The sequence below is a fragment of the Erythranthe guttata genome, chromosome 14 (genome assembly GCF_056151865.1).
Source record: "Erythranthe guttata isolate IM_541 chromosome 14, IM_541, whole genome shotgun sequence".
Classification (NCBI taxonomy): Eukaryota; Viridiplantae; Streptophyta; class Magnoliopsida; order Lamiales; family Phrymaceae; genus Erythranthe; species Erythranthe guttata.
In genome coordinates, this window is record NC_142546.1 from 14,070,001 (window position 1) to 14,094,063 (window position 24,063).

Genomic DNA, 24,063 nt, shown 5'->3' on the forward strand with positions numbered 1-24,063 from the left:
AATATGATATTTCTAATACTAATACTAATCATAAAAGGCTAATGGCAATGCTAATCATGATTATCATCCTAATCTGAATTTTAATCATAATCCTAATCCTAATAATTATCATGATCATAATCCTGATCTTAATTCTAATCATCATCTCGAAATTAATCTTGACCGTAATCTTAATGTTTATCCTAATACTAATACGAATACTAATATTAATATTAATACTAATATGCTAATGGTAATTTAATGTTAATTTTAATATACTAATGCTAATTCTAATGTTAATTCTAATACTAATGTGGTAATGGTAATAATAATATGCTAATGCCATGCTAATACTAATCTTAATATGCTAATGTTAATACTAATATTAATACTAATAGACTAATGCTAATGCTAATGCATATGAAAATATTATTAGAAATACTTAAACTCAATATTTATTAGAAAATATTATATACTCTATAAGTAACAAATTTAATTACATATTGGATATATATTATAAATTATTTACACTTTTAAGAAACAAATATTTACAAATCGAAATTGATTCCATTCAAATATGGCAAGAGTTAGCAAATAAGAACATAATATTTGATTCAAATCGAAATTGATCTACATATAATATAAAAAGATGATTGCATGCATGAATGAATGACATTTGTCATACCCATTGCTTATGTGTATCTTCAAATTCATTAGGTTGAGTTCAATTGCTAAGGTGTCATCTCCAATTAATTAGATGTATTAGTCAATTGCTTAGTTGTTTTCTATATTAGGTATTTGCTTTAAGTTTATTCCCTTTTTACATTTTCATCATCAAACACATATAGTATTCTTATTACAATAATTTATATTGGAAGTTGTAACTTGCAAAAACTAATGTATATATTACAATTGAAATGAAATTTCTCAAATCTGAGTGATTATATAGCATATGAAACTATATTCTAGTAGTTGTTAGGATGTTTAGATACCATGAGAGATAGACGTTAATATTTTACAATTCACAATGTACATGCTTATGTAACTATTTAGACAAATAATTTATATAAATTAGTTTTGTTTTATGTTTTAGAAAACAAAAAAAACTATATTTTTGATTTACATATAGACACAAATACAATTTAAAGAAGTTCGGTATTCAAGTTACCTTATACACACCATCATTAATGTCATGGTAGTAAACACAACTAAAGTAAGTTTAGGGCAATAGGTTTTGTCCGTCTATAGAAGATGAGGCCATTTTGTAAATATAGAAACAAAGTACGCATAAGTTGAGGCCAACTTAACAAAAAAATTACTATTAAGTTTTTATCTATATTTCCTTGAAAGTTGAGGCAATTTTAAATTTAAGTTGGAAATTTTGAACAACAAAAAAAATAGGGGCGCAATATTCATAGTCAACCATGATTGTATGACCTTATCAGTAAATAGTTAAACAATTAATGTACATATTACAACTACTTTTTTTTTCCAGAGGTTACAAATACAATTAAATGATTATATAAAATTTGAATTAAGTAACATTTGAAAACAAACAATAGTCTAATAGTCCGGATTTAATCCATAACAAATCAACTAAAAAAAAAACCGATTTAAATTTGTAGTGTTTAACAAATTAATATATTTGAAAACGTGGAATGCTATTAAATTATATGGAATATTATTACTTTTGTACCCGTTTTATCTCATTCAAAATCTACATTTTGAAGCAAGATGATCATAATATGTGTTTTTTGGCTTGTAAATATCAGATTATGGTGCATCAGAACCTGTATTTTTACACAAAACGAGTATAAACTAGAGCACATTCCACGAAAACTAGATGATTATGTTGAATTTGACACCACAATGGTGGAGGTGTAAGAAAAAAACATAGTTCAGGGATAAATGTAATTATCCAAACAAGAGAGATTTTTTCATAAATTGACCATATCTCAGGGATGGTTGTAAGGTACCCTTTTTATTAATTATAATTTTTTCCACTAAAATTATATATCGCTAAATGTGCAGTAACAGGAAAAAAAAAAAAAAAAGTAAGCAAGTAAAAAACACCATAATGATTTACAAAAGTATATCCAAAGTCCCAAAAAATGTCATGAACACAAATGCATACATCATTGTTCCACCATATATATACGAGCTCTATAGTTATCTATGCACCACGTAACACTTTAAAGGAATCGAAAACGGTTCACGTATATAGTAGTTTCACATCTCTCGACAATTACCTACACGTGGCAAATAAACGAAAAAAATCACATTAACTATATAACAACATACACATTCAGAATATACGAGAAAGAACGAATGGTTGGCTGGCAAACGAGTGACAAGTGGGAAGCCGTTCCGTTTTTTAAGCTCACTGTGGGGTCCACTGTCCAAAATATGCAAAAGCGGGTATATAACGAGGCTGATTGATGGTTGTTTGTTCGGTTATACTTCTTCGCTGCCACTTTGGTTGCCGTTTTTCAGTATATTGAGCTTGCAGAGAGGACAGGTGGCGTTTATGTACAGCCACTTGTCTATGCATGCAGAGTGGAAATGGTGGCTGCAGGGGAGCTCACGCAGCTCTGTTCCATCATCGTACGCGCAGAGGCAAATGCAGCATTCCTGCAAATCCAATGCACGAACATTTTAGTAAGTACCGAGTTCGAAGAAACTATTTTTGTTTAAGTAGTGAACTGAGAAAACAAAATTGAAGTATAAAACGATGAATAGAGAAATCTTGAAGGCATTGTATTATAGAGTGTGAAACGGGACATACAGCGTCTTCTATAGGAAGAATATGCTCTGTGGGTGAGTCGGTGTCGCATTCAGTCATTACTCCTCTAAATGAACCTTGGATTTCGCCGTTTTGCTTCTCGAAATCACCGATTTTTTGAAACTTGTATCTAGGTAGGCTCTCGATATCTTCCTTAGTAGCTCCTTCCTGTAACAATAGTGACAATCAAGTAGAAAAATCAAAATCAAATAAGATTGCAATTAGTGTGCAATCTATACATGTATATCTTTGTCAAAGTCCCGTTTTTCTTTCTTGTTGGAGATATAAATATTAAATGATTCACCTTAACGAAAAGCCTTATTGTGATGAATTAATTAATATTTATATCTCTAATACGACCTACCTGATCCGCAACAGCGTATAAGATTGCAATAATACATGGTAGACAGCAGCAAACAGCAAGTCCAATGAGACAAGCCACAGCCACACAAATCACGACAAAGAACACATCAAATGCCAAAAACGTAATGCAAAGCCTGCAAATTAAATGAAATCAGAATACGAAAGCACGTAACTAGAAAACAGAACGTATGTTCAAATTGAAGTACAATCAGTGTACATAACATATTTATACGTACCAGTAAAGCTGAGGTGATTCAGTAGGCAAACTTTGGCCACCAGCAGATACCCAATAGAACCCGATTATCCACCAAATGAACGAGAACATAGTATTTGCAGACTCCAGATGTTTAGTCACACTGCCGAACAAATCACCAAGTTATCGACATCATTATAAAACTCACTAGTTCAAAAGTACAAAAAAACGGCATTCATAAGACAAACATCGAAAAGCTGGGATATGAATGTACTCTTGTTCAACTTTATAATGCCAATAAACGATTAGTGAAACTCATTGCACTAGTGGTTTTAGATTTTCAGAATCGCAGAAAGATTACCACCACCGAAACAAATCTACATTCTCTGATTTAGAGATAATCAAATAACTAACAATCTACGAGTGACTCTCGATTTACATCATCAAACATGAAATTGTTGCGGAAAAATCTCTTTTGACCAAAATTTTAGAATAATTCGATTAGATTAATTCAAGCATATATTCACATCTACAATTCATTTACGGGCCGCAGACTAAATAAATCAAGTAACTAATAGATCCGCCGGAATAAATACCTTAAATCATAGCTAAAAAAGTATATGTGTTACTGTTCTATAAAGACAGTTCAACTATTGGCATTGCAGAAAAAATAGAATTAAAAAGCAAAAAAGTTGAATCATATATACCTATTTTCATCTTCATCATCACTTTGCCGGTGATCGGAGAAGTAATCCCCATTATCCACGTCATCACTTCCCAAGCTGGAATTCGAGTAATTCCGGCTGTGCCGGAACTGAACTCTTTCACCCCCTTCTGAATTCCGCTGCGAATACCTCTTCCTACACTCCGTGCACACGCACACTACGTGAAGAACGCACTGGAGGGCATAACCGACAATCCACAGCCTCAACGGCATGGACGGCCGTTCAGTTTTGCTCATGATCATCACGGAGATCGCGACCACGATGAAGGCGAGGTTCCAGACTAGGTCTAGAATCACTATCGGCTTGGAGTAGGCCCAATCGCTCTGGCGCTCCTCAATTTGCTCGGTGGCGGCTTCGCGGACGCGGACGGACGGCTCTCTCAAGGCGCGGCTCCGGCTGCTGGCGCGGCGGAGGAATTGGGCGGCGCCTTGGAGACTGGGAGGGCGGCGGAGGAAGCGGGGGCGGCGGAAGGCACTGAAGATCTGGTCGCCTAGTAGCGGCGTGGTGTCGACGGCGGGGGTGGGGGAGGGAGCGTTGACGCCGGAGGACATGGTTTTCCGATGGAAGGACTGCGAACAGTGTTTTCTGCTGCTTGGTTGGATTGGGCGTTGAATGTTTGATTGATTGGTTGATCAAGTGCGTGTGTGAGTGTGTGAGAGAGAAACTTCCTGTATTAATTGGGAAAATGGCACTTAACCCCCGGTGGTTTGAACTTTGTCTACGTAGCCCCTTTACTTTTAATGGGTAAATTACAGTTTTTACCCCTCAAGTTTGCATAGATTTCACATTTGGTCCCCATGTTCAAAAAAACACATTTGGTCCCTCATGTTTAAATAATTGAATATTTTTAGTCATTTCCATCGATTTACCGTTAGGCCGTTAGTTGAGACAGTGATGGGCACACGCTTGACGCTTCGTTCTGCTAGTTTTAACGTGAAATTAACGGAAGAGAATAAAATTATTGATTTTTTTTAAACATAAGGAACCAAATGAAAATAAATAAAATGTGCTATATTACTAGGGATAATTTGACAAAACCCCCTCATTACACAGGTGTCGTTACAATGATTCCAATTTTATGTTACACTTTTAAGATAAATACAAAACAATTTTTATTAATTAATAAAACTTAATTATCACCATTGTACCCCTAACTAAGAAATAATATATATTTAATCTATAATTAAAAGATATAAAATATATTTTCCATATATTGGGGCTATATACTGCCATTATTTCCCATATACGTCTCTCTCTTTTGCGCGCGCGCACACACACACAACTGTTATTATTTTCACATACACGCACACACATACACACACACACACACAACCGTTATTATTTTCACACATACGCACAAGTTTCTCCATTGTTGTGGGGTCGAAAAAAACAGAGATTCAAATACACAATTAATAAAATAGAGAGAGATTCAAATACACAATTCAATATGATATTTTTATGTGGGGCGTGCTAAATCCTACACTAAAATTTACTTAATCCCACATATAAATTAAAAAAAAACATTCCCTCTCTACTCAAATTTTCTCTAACTTCTCTCTAAAATGATTTTATCCAAGTCACTCAAAATTCATTATTTTTTACGTGAATAATCATAAAAAATGAACCGTTTTATTTAATATTTATTCAATTCATTAAGCATTTTTAATTATTCAAATTCATATGAATTCGATTTTTTTCCTCGAATTCCAACTTTATTTTAGTTTGAACATGTGAAGATTTTTGTCAAATTCGAACTTGGAATGCTAAGAATGTTTTTAGTGTGTGATTTTATGAAAATGTTAGGGAAAAAAACAGAAGAATGGGAAGGAGAAAGAAGATTTTAGAGAGATAAAATATTTTTAGTTATGTGCATGATTTAGTAAAAATAGTGTGAGATTTAGCATTTCAGTATATTTATATAACAATAATAAGATATTTTGATTAAATACAAGTTACACTAGTCAATGTGTAAATAATTGAGATTTATGTATGAACTAAATGGTAGTGATATACCATTATTTATTTGTAACCATTTCAATGTAGAATATATATATATATATATATATATATATATATGTAATTTATTTTCTAGGACAACATTAAAAATAAATTTTAAAACAAAAGTGTGTTTAAATTAAAAAAATAGAAAGAAGTAAACAAACAAAATGGAAAATCAATTTCTTTTTCGGAAAAGAAGTTGATAACAAGGAAAACAAACTTATAAAGTTAACTAACTAACTAACTCTATTAACATACCTATAATTCTATCACACTACACCAAATTCTTGTTACAAACATGTATGTATAATACCATTAGAAATCATATCCAATATTTACTTCACAACAAAATCGTGGCTTAGCGTTCCGTTTCAAACGGGCTTGCTCGCTTTAAAACCGGTCAATAAACTCGTATAATAGGTCAAACGATATAATAAACTACTAATTCAAGATTCACTTCTTGGAATGTTCCGGAATGAGGCGTTGTATCAGCTCCGAAGGTGCACCAGCCAATTCTGCAAGACGAAACATTAGGGTACAATCGAAGAAAATATAATCTAGTTTATACCAAAAAAAATAAAAAAAAATAATATAATATAAAAACTCACCCTCGGGCGAAAAATCGAAGAGAGGAGGTAAGGCTCGCCCATTGGGTAAGCATGCGTTAGGTTCTCTGAGGGAATCGAAAAACGGGTGTGCACAAGCCTCCAACTATACAAATAGACGAAAAAATAATCAAGATTTTTTTTTTAAGGGGGGCCATGACCCCCACCACTTCTCGAAATTCTAGTATTTTTTTTCATAGTGAATTAATCGAGAATTTGGAGGGCATATTGCAAAAAATGAATTCTTGAAAAACGAAAGTTACATACAGCGGTGAAACGTAGAGTTGGCGAGTATTGAAGCAGCCTCGACACTAAATCCATTGCCTCGGGTGGCATTGTCCTATGAAGTACCTGAAAATAATTTAACACCATTTTTTTTTAATTTTTTTTACTTATTTTTATTTTCGATGATATAAACCGTAAATCGACAAACCTTGTGCCAAGGGTGAGCTTTAATCTGAGGAAATTTAAAATCAGTATAATTTGGATTCATGCATTTGATTTCCTCCCTAGTTGGCGTCCCCAAAACCTAATTCGCAAGCGAAAAACGGAAATGAGTGAAATAAAAAATTAATAAATAAATAAAATAAAAGTTAAAAATGTTAGATAAATCGATAATTAGTATTAAACAGTACCTTAATTATTTCAACTAGCTGATCAACACTGCTCTCCCCAGGAAATAGAGGCTGTAAAAACATGTTCAATTAAGGTACAAATCCAAAAAAAAAAAATATGTATATATATATATATATATATATATATATATATATATATATATATATATATATATATATATATATATATATATATATATATATATATATATATATATGTATTGTATGTATGTATGTATGTATGTATGTATGTATGTATTTTATACCTGACCCATAAGTAGCTCAGCCATAACACAACCAGCTGACCACAAATCGATTGCAGTCGTATATTCGGTGGCTCCAAATATTAATTCCGGTGCTCTATAATATCTCGAGCAAATGTACGATATATTTGGTTCACCGGGTACCTATTAAAAAAAACGGAGATTTAATTTCTCAATCATACAAATTTTCACAACTTCAATTTAAAAAAAAAAAATTTGTAGAAAAATGTAACATACCAATACTTTTGCACTTCCGAAATCACAAATCTTGAGCTGGTGGGTGTGTGGATTAACCTGCAGTTGCCGAAACTCTCGATTTAATCGTATAATAATAAGAAATTAATAATAAACTAAAAAATAAAATATAAATTATACCAGTAGATTCTGTGGTTTAATGTCACGGTGACAGATACCAACAACTCTATGAATATAATTCAGCGCTCGACATATCTGCGAATTTTAAGCAATAATTTCAAATTTTCAATATTAAGAACTAAGATATATACATAAAAACAAAAACAAAAAAATTGATAATGTACCTGATATATATATAGCTGCACGTAGAAAACGGGCATGTACTGATTGACTTTGCTGTAATGCCTCGAAGCACGATAAACAGTTTCGGACACGTATTCCAGGACAAGATTAAGGTAAACATCGTTCTTGTCTGTAGTCGAATAGAAAGAATGCTTCAACTGAACAACGTTGATATGGTTAAGCAATCGCATTATCTGCAGTTCTCGATTTTTATATCTTCGATCTTGCAGCACTTTCTTTATCGCTACCGAATCCCCGGTTTCAAGACATTTCGCCTACAACAACAACGAAAAAATTAATTAATTAATACATAAATAACGCAAAATTAAATAAGGGCCGCGTATCATTTTCTTCGAGAAAATACCTGATATACAACTCCGAAAGAACCGGTGCCTACAACTCGCTCTGCCATATACGACATTGTCTGAAGAAACAAAAAAAAAAAAAAAAAGAAAGTAAATTATGGTATACGAAAATTATTTCGGAAAACAATAAACGGTGGAATTTTTTTTCGGACGAGGTAAATAAATAAAATAAAATAAAGGGTACCTGTTTAGGTTGTCCGTCTTTGCCACCAACCGAAGTAACGATTATTTGACCGGTTTCTGTTCCGTTTCCACTAACAACAGATGCTTCCATATCCTGTAATAGAAATTTCAGATTAAAAATTTTACCGAGTATTTTAAAATAGTCGATTAAAATATATATATGTATAACAATAAATGTGAATTGAAACCTTGAAATTCTCGTCGTGGTTATCGGTTTTATTGTCTTTAAGCTTCATTTGGTGCATTTCTTTTGGAAGTTGCTCGTTATAGCTAGATTTCTCGGGTTTGTTGTGTGCGTTATTATATTTGTTTGCAACGTTTTTCGATGAGTTAGATTGTGTGTGATTTAGTCGTGTCTCGATTTCGTATGGAAGCCTTTGATCTAGTTCTTGCTCCACTTTCACCCGTTTGATGGTAGAATCTCCGCCCTAACAAAAGATCGATCGAGCTTTAGAAGATGGATGATTAGATATTAGTTATTTTTATCGCATTTGAATTTCTTGGAGAATTTAAAAAATTAAATGAATTAGACAATCGTTGTTCACATAGTAATGTGTGAATTAACAGATGGAGAAACATGACACACATACTAATGTCCTAAAATTACTCACATGTTTAAAACAGGATGAGAGAGCATGTTTAAAACAGGATGAGAGAGAGAGAGAGAGAGAGAGAGAGAGAGAGAGAGAGAGAGAGAGAGAGAGAGAGAGAGAGAGAGAGAGAGAGAGAGAGAGAGAGAGAGAGAGAGAGAGAGAGAGAGAGAGAGAGAGAGAGAGAGAGAGAGAGAGAGAGAGAGAGAGAGAGAGAGAAACAAGAAGTTTTCGTTCTGTTCATCAATATTTTCAGTTTTTCAGACAAAGTCCACACGTTACCATATGTCAAAACAACAATAGTACACCATAAAAATTCAATCTTTACAGCACAATCTCCGCATGATTAAAATAAAATCGACAATTATACGCGATTCCAAGGAAAACGCAGCTGAGAACAATCAATAATCATGCATTTCTCATTCATACAAACAAAAATTATTCACCAAATTCATGATTATACGAAGAGACAGACCAAAAAAAAAAATTAAAAGAATGAATTTTTAAAGAATATTTACAGGATCTGAAACGGAGGAGCGACCAGAAGCAATGCTCTTCAACCGACGCATCATATTCATCTTCGCCAAACAACCCACAATCGAAATCAAAAATCAAAATCAAAATCAAAATCAAAATCAAAATCAGAATCCGCTTCTGCTTTTTTTTTTCTTCTCTCTTTCTCTCTCTTCTCTGCGTTTGAAACAGAAACAACAAAGAGAGAGAGGGAAGAGAGAGAGAGAGAGCGTGTGAATACAGAAAAACAAAATGAAATAAATATAAATAATAAACAGTAAATATAGGATAGGCAGACAGTTTTCTTCTCTTTCAGACAGCAATTCTTTTTTTCTATTTTATTTTTGTTTTAAATTAGTATATTATTTTTCAGCCAGTCAAAGCTGCAAAGGTAATCATTGTTCGTTCCGACCATATTTTTTTCTTTATCTGTTACTGCGGTCAGACTTTAATTGTCCACCGTCGATTACTCATCATCTTCATCGGACGGTGGAGAGTGTTCCGATGCGGAACGACCAGTGCGGGATTGCGTTCCGTTTGGTTTTATTGATTGATTCGTTAAATTCGTGTTTGACTAACGGTTTTTTCGAATTTAGGAAATTACGGCAAGCCCCGACAATTGCTAAATTACGAAAGGACCCCTCTTATTTGAGTAATTGCGGTCACCCTCATTTTACATTGAATTTATGTAATTCGGTTATTTATCAAACCAAATCGTAAATTCAGTTAGGTAAATGGTATGAAATTTTGGCGTGCCGAAATTTCGATTCGGTGTTACCGAATTAACATCCCTAAGGGGTCTTTTCGTAAGATAATACATAGTTGAGGGGTGACTGTAATTACCCAAACATGAGCGAGATTTTCGTAATTTGACCATAACTATGGGGTGGCCGTAATTTGCCCTTGAATTAATATTAAAGTTTTAGAATTCAATTTTTTTTAAATAGTAATTTTTATTACAAATTTGAAGTTTCGATTAATGACTTTTACTCTTAGTTGGGAATGGTTTACCTCTTATACTTTTCGATTGTATCGATTTATCCCTCATAACTTGTAAAAGTTTCTATACGTAATTATTGGCAATTGTCATTAATCTCCGACTTTTGACTTTACACAGTTTGATAAGGCCGAAAATTTACAAAAGTGCCCACAACTTCTCCCCTTTAATTCCATTGTGTAACTCTTTGGTTGAGAATTGGCGCTCGACAAACTATTGCAACACGCAAAGTTAAACTAGACTTTGTTAAATGGAGAAGTTGAGAGGAGCTCCCGGCGACTAAAGGATAAAAGGATAAAGGAATAATGTCGTAAATTTGTGATCGTTGAGGTAAAGAACGGACAAATTCGTAAGAAATGAGAGATCTCTAACGAGGGTTCCATGCAAATTTGCGCGATTGAAATCTACAATATATGGGCATTTTTGTAATTTTTCAGCCTCAATTTAACGGTGTCAAGATTCTGAAAAAACTAAAGTCGATGACCATATTAGGTCAATTTTAGTAGTGTACAGTAGCCAATCGATGCAATCGAAAGTAAAATGAGTAAAGTGTTTTATTTGCGTCAAAAAAATGTCAAAAGTTTTAACCGTAAAAATCTTAAACAACACGCGTAAATCAAACTTGGCAGGCGTGAGGGCGTCTATCATTTTAAATGAAAAATTAAATAAAAAATAGTCAATAGGAATTTATGCCGTATTTGAATGAGCATTTGAAACGTTTAGCAAGTTGACTCATTTTTAACTCGTGTATTATAAGAAAAGTTAGTTAGAAATAATAATTTATAAAGACTAAATTGTTGGATAAATTATTTAAAGTATAAGTTAAGATGACTATAAGAGTTGTCATAATAATTATAAAATATATTATTTATAATTATAATTTACATATATGTATCAAATTGAAAGCCCAATAGCTTATACTTACAATCTTGAATTCTACTTTTAAGCCAATAAAGCCCACATCATAGAAGCCCGGCCCATACCAACAAGGGATTGAAATGGAATTTTTGAATTTCATAGGCGTTTTCATTCTAAATTCCAAAAATCCTGTTTTTTCTGATTTGTTTTAATTGAAATTTCCAAAAAGTTCAATGTTTTTTTCTTTTCCAAAAGTTCAAAATTATTAGTTGAAAGTTCAATGTGGAAAGTCAATCTAGAATGAAGTATTCCATATTACATATGTAGTAGTGGACCAAACTAAATATACGATTTGGTTTAGTAAATAACCAAATTAAATAAATTTTATGTAAAAATATTTAAAAGGAGGGGTAGCCGTAATTTGACCTAAATTTTAAACGATAAACATCTATGAATCGAGATGAAAATGCAATATCGAAATGACAAAACAAAACCACATCGTATCCTTAGATTTGATGGAATGTTCTATCCGAGAAGCACGAAGGGCATACTACGCAGAGCAACGCAATGTGCATGAAAGGAATGCCCCGCATGGCGGAAGCATCGATATTTGGGCTCCGATGGTGGGGCCCCGTAAGCATATATGGCAAACCTGCATCATTTTCAACCCCTCGCTAATATCTTCAACTTATTATTTGACCGTAGATCCACAAATAATCACACACACAGTCCTCTTCATGAGGGTCAAGTGCCATATTTCCTACAGATTTGCAAAATAAGACTTTTTTTCCCACAATTGATTTGCAGCCAAATAAACAACTTAAAAATTACTACCAATTCCAACATCAATTACTCCTTCAAACAATAGTTCAGTTGCAATTATCTCACACATCAAACAATACCTAGTTTTTTACCTGTAACAAACTAGGAATCAACGGAGAGCTTTGCGAAAGCACCGGAGGAAAGAAGCAGCCACACCGCGGAATTCGGAGCCGTACCATGCGATTTTCAAAATCCGATTCTTCGTCGCTGGCCAATGAACTATCGGTCGGGTTCAATATTCGCACGGCATCGGAGTTTGTGAACCAGTAGCTTCCATTTGGACGGAAAATTGAACCGAGTAGGTATATTGAAAAAAAAAAATTATTCCGTATTACTTTTTTTTTCCAATAAGCAAACTTATTCCTATTAATGTATTTATTCCTATTTACTAAAAAAAAAACTTATTCCTGTTAATAAATTTATTCCTATTAATTAATAAAAAAATGAATTATTTTAATTTGAATATTAATATATGTTATGAGGAAAAATGTACGTTGTTAATCACAATATAAGAAGAGATTAAATTCTGAGCGGATCAACTGATATTTAATATAAATCGGATTTCACTAATTTTTTGACATGTGGCACCCTTAAGTCTTAACGCTTAATAAATCACGATATTATAATTAGGGTTAGAGGAATTACGGGTTATGCTGAGTTTTCTTTTTTCTTTTTCTTTTTTTCTTTTTCCAATTATTAGAATCATAATTATATTTTTATTTAAACTATATATCCACGTGTCAATCATCCTATGTCATTCGATTTTCCTATTAAAACAGACCATCCGGTCTAATTTGAACCCATATAAGAAATGAATTGGAGCCGAATTAATAGGAAGAACTAAATCATGCATAACTGCTAAAAACACACTGTTTTAATAAAACTCAGAAAATTCAGAAGAGCATTATTGAAAACTAACAAGTATTTGCTTATCTAATATTTCAAACCAAAAAAAACAAAAAAAAATCAGCAGACGACAGATTGGATTTGTTGTTTAGCTGCGTAAAAAACTCGAACCTCAACATCTAGATGGATGGACCAATGCTCCTGCAGAAAAAGAGCACACTATCACGGCCCCACCAGTATGTGTGTGTATGTATGTATGTGCATGTATGTATGTATTTATTTTATACATGGCCCATAAGTAGCTCATGACCACAAATCAATTGCAGTTGTATATTCGGTGGCTCCAAATATCAATTCCGGTGCTCTATAATACCTCGAGCAAATGTACGATATATTTGGTTCACCGGGTATCTATAGAAGAAAAAAACATAAATTTAATTTCTCGGTCGTAGAAATTTTCAATAACTTTAATTTAAAAAAATATTTTTGTAGAAAAATATATATAGCATACCAACACTTTTGCACTTCCGAAATCACAAATCTTGAGCTGGTGTGTGTGTGGATTAACCTGCATTTTCCAAAAGTACCGATTTATTAGTATAATAATAATAATAATAATCCAGTAATTCAAGAACTTGTTATAAATCATAATCGATTATTCAGACATATCTGCGAATTTTAAGCAATCATTTCAAATTTTAAATATTATTTAATTATGTTTTTTTAAATTTTCGATGAACTACCGGTTCATGTCCAACATTTTTATGAACCGAACCTTATTACTAGTAGACATGGCCACGAGTCGATTTGCGGGCCGGAACCGGCCCGTTGAAGAACCGGACCGGGCTGTTGACCTGGTGAACCGGTCCGTGTACCTCAGGCCGGGCCCGGTTCTAGAAATAGGTGAACCGTGAACCGCCAGGCCGGCCCGGCAGTTCACCCGAATTTAAGAAAAAATTAAAAAAGCTGAATCGGCCCAGTGAACCGGCCGTTATTTGTTCTTTATTGAATCCTCCTCCCTCATCTTTTCCTATAAAATTAAATTCAAGTCATTTTATTTATTTCCTTTTGTTTTTTTCTTCTATTTAAAAGTAATTATTTTAATTTATTTATCCATCAAGTATTTAAAAATATATATATATATATATAAATTTCCGGGCCGGCCCGGATAGTCCCGGAACCGGAGTGAACCGGCAGGCCGGCCCAGCTCGCCGAACCGTGTGTAGTACAGACCGGTTCCGGTTCCGGAAAAAGTGAACCGCGAATCGGAGTGAACCGGCCCGAACCGGCCCATGGCCGTGTCTAACTACCCGGTTCCGGTTTGTGTTGACCCGATTTCGGTTAACCAGACCATTGACCCGAAACCCATCAAATTGAAAGCCCAATTGCTTATACTTCCAATCTTAAAATATTATAATCGTTAGTCAAAGAATCGAACAACTGCGTGAGTTTATAGCCCAAGCCCATATCATAGAAGTCCGGCCCATATCAAAAAAGGATTTAAATAATAAAATTGGGCTCAAAGAACACAAAGATGAGAATCTCTACACTCATTTGAAGTGTTGTTGAAATAATTTTAAGTGATTCTTGTGCCTTCTAAGAACTTTCACTATGCAAATTAGATAATCGATCGGTTGCTGACTCGAGCGTCGGAGGGTAATAGCCGGGGAAACCCTAGCTCGACGAGTCACCTAGTATTTGTATTGTCTTGTAGGTTTGCGCATGGATTGTTGCTAGACACGAGGATTACCACAAGATGCATGGAAACTCACTCGACATTTGAACTATTCCAAGACGAGCGAACCATCACTAAAGAAGCGGGACCATCACACGACGAACGGACTATCACAAGACGTTTGAGTTATAAATCTCGGTTAACACTGGTACGTGGCAAATTAAATAACCTCATGCATTTCCAATTTACTTGGAGATGAAGACTCGTGCGCTATTAGTATATATGTTTACGACAAGCATCACTATGGAATAAAACCGTTGAAAACCGTTGAATATTTGATTCACTCCGATTTCGATCCAAAAAAATCCAATTTCGATGATAATAATAATAATAATAATAATAATAATAATAATAATAATAATAATAATAATAATAATAATAATAATAATAATAATAATAATAATAATAATAATAATAATAATAATAATAATAATAATAATAATAATAATATATTATTATTATTATATTATTATTATTATTATTATTATTATTATTATTATTATTATTATAATAATTATTATTATTATTATTATTATTATTATTATATTATTATTATTATTATTATTATTATTATTATTATTATTATTATTATTATTATTATTATTAAAAATCTAGTTTTCAAAACCGGCCCCCATAGGTTTTTAATTGATGAAAGTTTGGATGTGGACTTTGACAAATAAGATGTATTGCATGGAGCCCACTTGCATGTGATTGAATTTGAATAACAAAAGCCCATATTCAAAAATAGATGTACTTTTACAAGTGGAAATTTAAACGAAATTTCTTCAATTAGAGGCCACTCGTTAAAAGGTCATTTGAAATCGACGCGTTAACCTAACAAATGAAGTTCGAAAATATACTTGCGTTCGATAAGTTATAAAGTTTGGCTCGGTTAGAAAACAAATAACCAATTATGTATATTAAAGATATCAAACTACGTACTCGAACTCGACTTATGCTTAATTGAATCAAAACTCGTCACAAAATCAAATAAGCTTTTTAACACTTCTACTTTAGACATTCAACAATTATTCTCAATAATCTTTTTCTTTAGTTCTTGAATTTACACATAGTTGGTGACAAAAAAGTACACGCAGTGAGTGTGCCAAACAAAGATGATTAATTATTCAATGGTCCCTGCAATATATATATACTATTGTAATGAAAAGACAGTGTACAAGGAGGGATGGGGAATAGAAGCAATTGAAAATGAAATTTCACCATCTTTAGACAAATTCAAAGAATTTCTTACAAACATACAACGTGCAAACTTTTCCCAATATACCCTTTGTCCTTTTTTTTTTTTTTTGAATTTTTTTTTAAATAAATAAATATATTTTTCTCTCTCAGGCATTTTATCAAACACTGACAAAACAATAATAATTCCAGAATAAAATCATGGCTTATTGTATACAGAACTTAGCTCTGAAAGGAAAGCCAAGCCCATTTCTCAATGTTTCTTGTTATTGTGTTTTACCCATATCTATGCAAATCAATTTTATGGAGCCCACTAACAAAAATAAATAGGTGTATTACATATAAAAATTTAAATTCATAAAATTAACATCTACACATAATATATCCCTTTTCCCTAAATTATGCGTTAAAATTGGAACGAAATTTACGATTTTCGCTGATTCAAACAAAAAAAAACGATTTTGGAACAATATTTTTCGTTCCAAAGTTCAAAATTTCTAATTAAAAATTTAAAATTGAATATGTATTAGAATCCGAGTTGAATTATATTCAAATATTATTAGTATATAATTATATAATGAAAAAATACAGTTTGCATCCCTCAATTTGCACCGATTTCACATTTAGTCCATCATGTTTACAAAAAACATATTTAATCCCTCATGTTTCAACAACTCAATATTTTTAGTTATTTCCGTCAATTTTCCGTTAAAACTAACATAATCAAGTGTGTGCTCGTCACCTACTTAACAGACGGAATAATGATAAATAGACGGAAATGACCAAAAATACTAGATTAATAAATTAGTAACAAAAAATTTATCTTTTTTGAGGGATAAAATAAAATAAAATAAGCACGGGATACACGCGCCGAGCACGGGACGTAAAATGAAGTCATACGCCGAAGACATGCATTTAATGCATGCAACCCCCTTCTACCCTGCATTTTCTGCCCACTCATTTAATGCATTTCACCGCCAACCCACCACCCCCCCCCCCCCCCACCACCTCTACCCCACCTCCCCCTCCTGCCACCACCCCCCAGGGTCTAAATATTTATAAATAATATCAGAAATTATTGGTAATTTTCTACTCTTTATTTTTATTTAATCATTAAATATAACCAAATTATTATCTTAGATTATATTAAGATTGAAAATTTTAATCTCAAGAAGAGAATTTAAGAAAGTCGTAATACTATCTCATATTAGATCTCTTAATATAATGTTACACCCGGTAAAATACTTCCGATAAATCTTTATCAATCATATATACACACCAACATTAGTTTGTGTAGATCAAGAGCCAAATGCGAAATCTAGTACATAACTACCATAACACAACTATATTTTTTGAAGTATTGGATTTAATTAGACATGCAATAAGAAGAAAAAAAAATGATGGCTACAAATTTAAGATAAAATTAACAAAATATTCTTGTCATTAAAAAAGAAAAGAATAATAATTAAAAACACACAAAAGTGCCCATTTTATCCACTCGAGCCAACTCTAGGGGTACATGAGTCAATACCCGAACCACCACCCTTGCCTTGTGCTAAGAACCGCCACCACCACCACCACCACGGCGGCGTACAAAGCTCCCACCACCACGCAAGGGTTTGTCTTCAGTGAGGTTCGTTCTTGACTCACCACCCCCATAAGTTGACCAGTCTTTTGTACCACAAGTAGATATACATTTTTCACACATTACAACAACAACAAAAAAATTAATAAAAAAAGAAAAAGATAAATGCCACGTCATCAGCTCTCACACTGAAGAGCGGCCTTGATTTTCTGAACCGTACACGAGATCAGATTATTAACCGTCTCCACGGATTCCACCGTAAGCTTCGCCGTAGGCAAACTATTCACCAATATCTGAAACGCCACCGTCAGCATGGACCCACCACCCCTACCCGGCCCGTCCGGAACTATCGCGAATCCCGAAGGCAGCAGCGCCACGTAGGCCGAATCCCCACCGTTCATCACCACGTGCATGGCAGGTATATCGACTGGCGCGTACACCACAAGCGACCCAGACGCGTCGATGCACGTCTCCTGTAGAATCAGCATGCTGCTCTGGTTCGCGTTCATTGCCTGTCCAATTTTACAAAATTACCCCTCGATGTGAGAGACAAGACTTTCTGAGGAAAGAGAAACGACTTTTTACGAAAATTACAAAAAGGGGGCCCCCACCCCCCAGGGGCTGACTCGTAAACTTTTTTTGACAGATTCTATGTAATTGACTTTTATTTATATATTATTAATTTTTTTTACACGAGTACTTCCAAATTCCACATTTGTCCTATTTAATCATATGGTTTTGGAACTGAACTGCAAAATGACTGAGGGTCACATGCGTCATTTCTTTATTTTCATAAACCCTAATCATGCATTAACTACAATTTACAATTTTACCCTCATTATCTCCAACTTATATGAAACAGTAATTAATTCTCACACAAATCAAAAGAAAAAAAAATATGAATTAGTGATTTAATTTTTTTTTCTATATATATATATATAATTTAAAAAAACATTGAAGAATTAAGCAAGCATGCATGCATGCAAAGGGGTGAAAAAGTAAATATACTTACACTGGCACGTAGTAGAGAAACACAATTGCCATGATCTTGCCCTTTAGCAATATGAGCCATCTCTTGCATGGGCCCACCATTGGATAGTATATCCCACTCGCTCCTCAAATGCTCGTTGCGTAAGAAGTCAAACAGTCTCTGCGGCGAGACCGGAAGCCACACCGAGGTGGCGGCACTGAGAACAATACCCGGCGGCTCGCCCGGGTCGTCCACACTCTGACGGGTCATAACCCGTACGTCATCATCCACGTTATCCGTGTGGAGTTTGTTCCATTTGTAGACGGTCGATGCGCAAACCCCCGCGCAGAAGTTGTTCGTCATGCGTTGCGCTAACTTCAACATGCTCCTCCGTCCCCCGGCCGTTATTGCTACACGTTTCAAAAATTAATTTCACTCAAATTAAAAAAAATAATAAATCAAATTCGGTTTCAAAATACACGTGTATCGAGTGAAATAAAACTTTATTACTATTATTTATTTATTTTAATTTTTACCGTTGTGATCGCGGGCGGGGGCCGCAGAGGACATGAGAATGGCGAGGCACTCGCATTGGCGTTGGAGGGTGGCGACCCACCTTTGAGCGCCGAAGCCCATACCGGCGGTGATGAGCTGGCGGTAGAGGTGGTGAACCACACTCTCGTCGTATTCCGCATGCTCCACCCACGTAACCTACACATTATATTTTTCGAGTCGTAACTAATTAAAACAAAAACGATAATCAATTATTAGTGGTTCCAATTTAAACCATTGCATGTTGTTTATCTATTAATCCAACACTAATCTTGAACTAAATGTAATTAATGTTTGTCCAAATAAGGTTCACATTTGAATAATACTTGATTAAGTCAAACTTTTCAGACATAAAATATTAGGGTACAAGATTTGTTAGGTGGGGTGTGGTTGGTCACGTGACATAAAAAAATATTTGCTAGTCTAGGTGAATTTGACTAAAGGTCCTTGATTGAATAAAGAAATACAAACCAGGTAATATACAGTCATGAAATTTATATAGATATATATTAATATATATATATATATATGAGGGGATCAAGACAGAATCAGAAAATGGAATAGAAACATCAAATACTTGTTTTATACAACCAATGTATTATTTTATTTTTTTATTTTTTATTTTATGATTACAAGATTAAGCTATTATCTAAATGATATGAAATTAATGTGTCCCAAGGAGCGAATACAGGAAGTAATAGAGTCTTCTATACCATTATATTAATCTATATCGATCGACTAAACCTCGATCGCCCCGTGCACGGTTATAATATTAACCGTAATACGAGAAAAGCATCTTTTGCGTGACTAATCGAAGATTTTTACATTAAAAAAAAAATTATGCTGATTTTTTTTTTTGTGTGAATTAAATGAACTCAACTAAATTCGAGAGGTGCATGCGGTTGCTTCAACAAACTTATTAATTGTTGCAACACAAAAGTGTGAAGTATACCAACTATTGTGATGCATCAATAAATGCGAAGGAAAGAAACGAAAGCGAGTAGTGAGCTGTGTGCAATAAGTATAACAAGCCAACAAAAAAATAATGTTGTGTACCTTGGAATAGCCGTTCGGCATATCCTGCACGACGCAGCCGGAGGGAAGTCTCCGGCAGCCGGAATATGCTGGAGCGCCGCCGGAGTTTTCGCGAATGGCGTCGATTGATACGTCTACTACGGCCCACACACCCTCTGCGTGCTGTTTGCAGAACCGGAGGAAATTGACCTCTCGAACGGGCACTAATGGTGATAGAACTTGTAGCTCCGCGTACATCTAGTTGTAAATCGAAATAAAAGAATAATTTTTTTTAATCCGAAGAAAATAAAAATTAAAAATAAAATAAAATAAAATGAGATATTTAGTACCAGTTGGAGTGCACCATTCCTTGTTCCTCCCATACCGTTTGATATCACGTCTGTCGTAGTGGTTCTAGCGATTATACACGGAAACATCTCTGCCCATTTGTTCTACCGAAATTTGAAAAATGATTTGAGTAAATAAATAAAATCAAGAACTCGATAAAAACTAAATCTTTACACTTATAATTAACTACCGAAATCGAAAATGTAGTAAAATCACAACAAGAACTCGATAAAAATCAAATCTTTACTTCAAATTATAACTTATTATATAGGAGAGTACTCACCGAGTCCATTAGAGTTTCGACGAGAGCTAAACCGTTGATAATAACCATGCCCGTTTCTCTCGATGCCTCGGTAACAAATCCATTAGGTTTCATCCCAATACAAGGAGAGAAGCTTCTAGAATATTCCTCAAGATTCAATACTTCTCTCCCACCTTCAATATTGCTCCTAATCCAAATCGGATCATCCGTTTGTGCCATTTTCACTAAATCATCCATTGCAGCTAAAGCAAGCTCCAAATACATAGATCTCTCCAAAGACCTCTCAATCGTTGTTCCTTTAATTGGATTATTATTATTATTATTATTCGGTTGCATTACGGGCAAAGGGCTATTGACAAAATCGTGTGGGCCCATCGGGAGGGAGAATCCGAGTTCGAGGCTCGAATTGGGCATGGGCGGCCCGTTTGAGGAAACGGGTCGACCCAAGAACTTGCCCGCGAGCGAGCAGACGCGGTCCAGCTCGTCTTTCAGCCGGGCGTTTTCGATTCGGAGGTGCTGCTCCTCGATCGAGATTTCTCCGATCATGGCGGGACCGCCGCAGTTTGTGCAGATGGGGTTGCGCATAGCGTCCCTTATCGACATGTTCTCCGCTCGGAGCTTGTCGTTCTCTTGCCGGAGAATCGAGTTTTCGTGCCGCTCGATTTGCGTCTGGAACACACACAAATCAAGAAAATAAAACACACAAAAACACACACACACACTAAAACACTAATCAATCAACACACAGACACACCTTCATCTGAGTTCTTCGATTCTGGAACCAAAACTTCACTTGTCTCGTCTCCAAAGAAAGCCTTTTGCTTAGCTCCAATCTTTGTTTTTCATCTGGATGTGGGCACTCTTTGAACAGACTGTAATTTAAAAAAAAAAAAAATATTACTACACAAGAAATTCCGACAACAAACACACACATATATATAGACAGACACGCAGTAAGAAAAAAATAAAAACAAGACGTACGATTCGAGTTCTTGGATTTGCTGAGGGGTGTGGCGGTGGTATCTTTTCTTCCTCGGCGGTTTGTCGGCGGCGTCGAGATCGTCGCCGGAGCCGCCGTCCATGTTGTCACTGCCAGATCTGCTCTCGTGTTCGTCTTCTCTGCTTCTTCTTCCATTAACGTTGCTCGATTCATAGTTTTCTTCGATCCTTACTTCCCCTTGTCCTTCCATACCCGTTTGCTGCCCAAAATCACACAAACCCATAAAAAAAATTATCTAGAGAGAGAAAGTAGAGAGAGAGAGAGAGAGATAAAAATATATATGCATACAAGGGCAAGAGAGAGGCCAGGTGAGGTGAACATTGGTTTTGTAGAGAGAGAGTGAGGCACAAGGCGTGGCTGAGAAATTGCACCACCGGCCATGTTTTTGTTGCTAATGATTTCGTCGCTAATGCTTTTGTTATAGTTTATGTAAGGTAAATCGCCGGCGACGATTCTCCCACCACCACCACCACCACCACCGCCACCGCCTCCGCCGCCGCAAGAATTGTTATCAAGAAAATCCCCAAAATTCATGAAATGATATCTATGGATGAAAAAAAAACTTCCTTTTTAACCCCCCACTAAGAAAAATTGCTGGATCACGGACTCAATTATATCAGAAGAGAGATGTATATATATACATATACATATATGATAGTGGTGTGTATATATGTCAGAAAGCAAAGATTTAGTTGTTCCAAAAAACGTTACAAATACAATGATTTTTGCACACAGATTAAGAAAAAAAAAATTAGAGAGAGAGAGAGAGAGGTAGAGGAGACACAAGGCCTAAAATCCAAATGTCTCAGCTTCCTCTCCAAAATTGTTTTTTTTAATTAAATCGAATTTAATTACAGTAGTGAGAGAAAGTAAGAGAAAGAAGGCAACTTCTGCGCTTCGTTCTCAAACCCTCTCTCTCTCTTTCTCTCTCCTAAACTAAAAGAAAAAAAACCCACTTTCTCTCACTAAAAAAAATCCAATCTTTATTCCATCCAATGTGAACAACAAGAACATGAAAACCCTAGTTTCAGAGGGGGGGCTTTCTTTTTTTTTTTCTTTTCTTTACTTCACTTGTTATCTCAATATCTGCATGCTTGACTTGCTACCTAAAAAGCCAAAAAGCTGGAAAAACAAAAAACAAAATTTAAGAGAGAGAATTTTATTCTGCTGCTTTTAGAGAGAGAAAGAGAAGAGAGAGAAGATAATACCCGCAATACTATGTGGAGTTTTCGAAGACCACATATACATAGCACCAAAAATATAAAATTATTACAGAGAGAGAAAAAGAAAAGGGTCGGGTCGGTTGACTCTCGATTACACACAGTTCACACACTGATATATACAAAAATACTTTTTCTCTCTCTGTCACAAGATTTTGTTTTTGTGACGGCAGTGAAAATTTTGACTTCCTCTTTATTTTTATTTTTTAACCCCCATTTTTTACAAAGTGAAGGAAATGCATGTACTGATTTTTGTTTTTATTTGTTTAATTTTATTTATTTAATTCATTTATATTGTTTTTATTTATTTTTTTATTTACAGACTGTCTACTTCGATATATCCTCCTGGAATTCTCTCCCATTTTCTGATCAATGCCCACATTCACACACACACGTACACATCTCTTGTTGGTCCACACATATATATATAAAATTTTCTATGTAAAAATCAAGAAATTTAGGGGTCAAGTTACCACTTTGAAAAAAGATTGCATTTTTTTTCTACGATAAATTACGGTTTTAAAGTCAAATTACGAATTAACACCTCATGGTTGGGTAATTACAATTACCCTCCTCAATTATGGATATTTTTACACGTTCACCCTGTCAAATTTCAACAGAATCTTTTCGATTACGTGGAATGTTTCCTAGTTTGAACTCGTTTTGTGCAAAAATGCAGTTTCTGATGTGCCACAGTCTGATATTTATAATCATTTTGTTTCAAAATATGGAGCTTGAATGGGATAAAACTGGTACAAACTGGAAATTATTCCACGTAATCTAGAAGATTCCAACACTACGAGGGTAGATGTGTAAGAAAATCCATAGTTCAAGAGATACTTGTAATTATCCAAATATGATAGGATTTTCATAATTTAATCATAATTCAGGGAGTTGGGTCATAATTTAACCTTTTTTCTAAGAAGTGAGCAGCTAATTCACTCGAA

General features: G+C 34.4%; 3 protein-coding genes across 3 annotated transcripts; all 3 read right to left on the minus strand.

Annotated features, from left to right (window-relative positions):
• Window positions 1–2,057: 2,057 nt before the first annotated feature.
• LOC105960499 (E3 ubiquitin-protein ligase At1g63170-like) lies at window positions 2,058–4,751 on the minus strand. The gene is made up of 5 exons (XM_012984687.2): window positions 4,025–4,751; window positions 3,361–3,480; window positions 3,126–3,258; window positions 2,765–2,929; window positions 2,058–2,610 (listed from the first exon to the last, which is right to left on the minus strand). Exons 1-5 carry the CDS (start codon window positions 4,591–4,593, stop codon window positions 2,434–2,436), a joined length of 1,164 nt encoding a protein of 387 aa, XP_012840141.2. The 5' UTR covers window positions 4,594–4,751; the 3' UTR covers window positions 2,058–2,433.
• Window positions 4,752–6,195: 1,444 nt separating this feature from the next.
• On the minus strand, window positions 6,196–10,107 carry LOC105960538 (shaggy-related protein kinase epsilon). The gene is made up of 13 exons (XM_012984724.2): window positions 9,716–10,107; window positions 8,796–9,035; window positions 8,609–8,701; window positions 8,424–8,483; window positions 8,062–8,334; window positions 7,898–7,972; window positions 7,760–7,816; window positions 7,526–7,666; window positions 7,281–7,331; window positions 7,079–7,174; window positions 6,913–6,996; window positions 6,649–6,751; window positions 6,196–6,555 (listed from the first exon to the last, which is right to left on the minus strand). The coding sequence occupies exons 1-13, from the start codon at window positions 9,773–9,775 to the stop codon at window positions 6,494–6,496; spliced, it is 1,395 nt and encodes a 464-aa protein (XP_012840178.2). The 5' UTR covers window positions 9,776–10,107; the 3' UTR covers window positions 6,196–6,493.
• A 7,481-nt stretch (window positions 10,108–17,588) lies between these two features.
• On the minus strand, window positions 17,589–23,245 carry LOC105960498 (homeobox-leucine zipper protein ANTHOCYANINLESS 2). Its single transcript, XM_088812921.1, has 9 exons — window positions 22,185–23,245; window positions 21,878–22,095; window positions 21,651–21,768; window positions 20,918–21,565; window positions 20,637–20,738; window positions 20,329–20,544; window positions 19,257–19,431; window positions 18,763–19,130; window positions 17,589–18,262 (listed from the first exon to the last, which is right to left on the minus strand). The coding sequence occupies exons 1-9, from the start codon at window positions 22,428–22,430 to the stop codon at window positions 17,927–17,929; spliced, it is 2,427 nt and encodes an 808-aa protein (XP_088669047.1). The 5' UTR covers window positions 22,431–23,245; the 3' UTR covers window positions 17,589–17,926.
• Window positions 23,246–24,063: the final 818 nt, after the last annotated feature.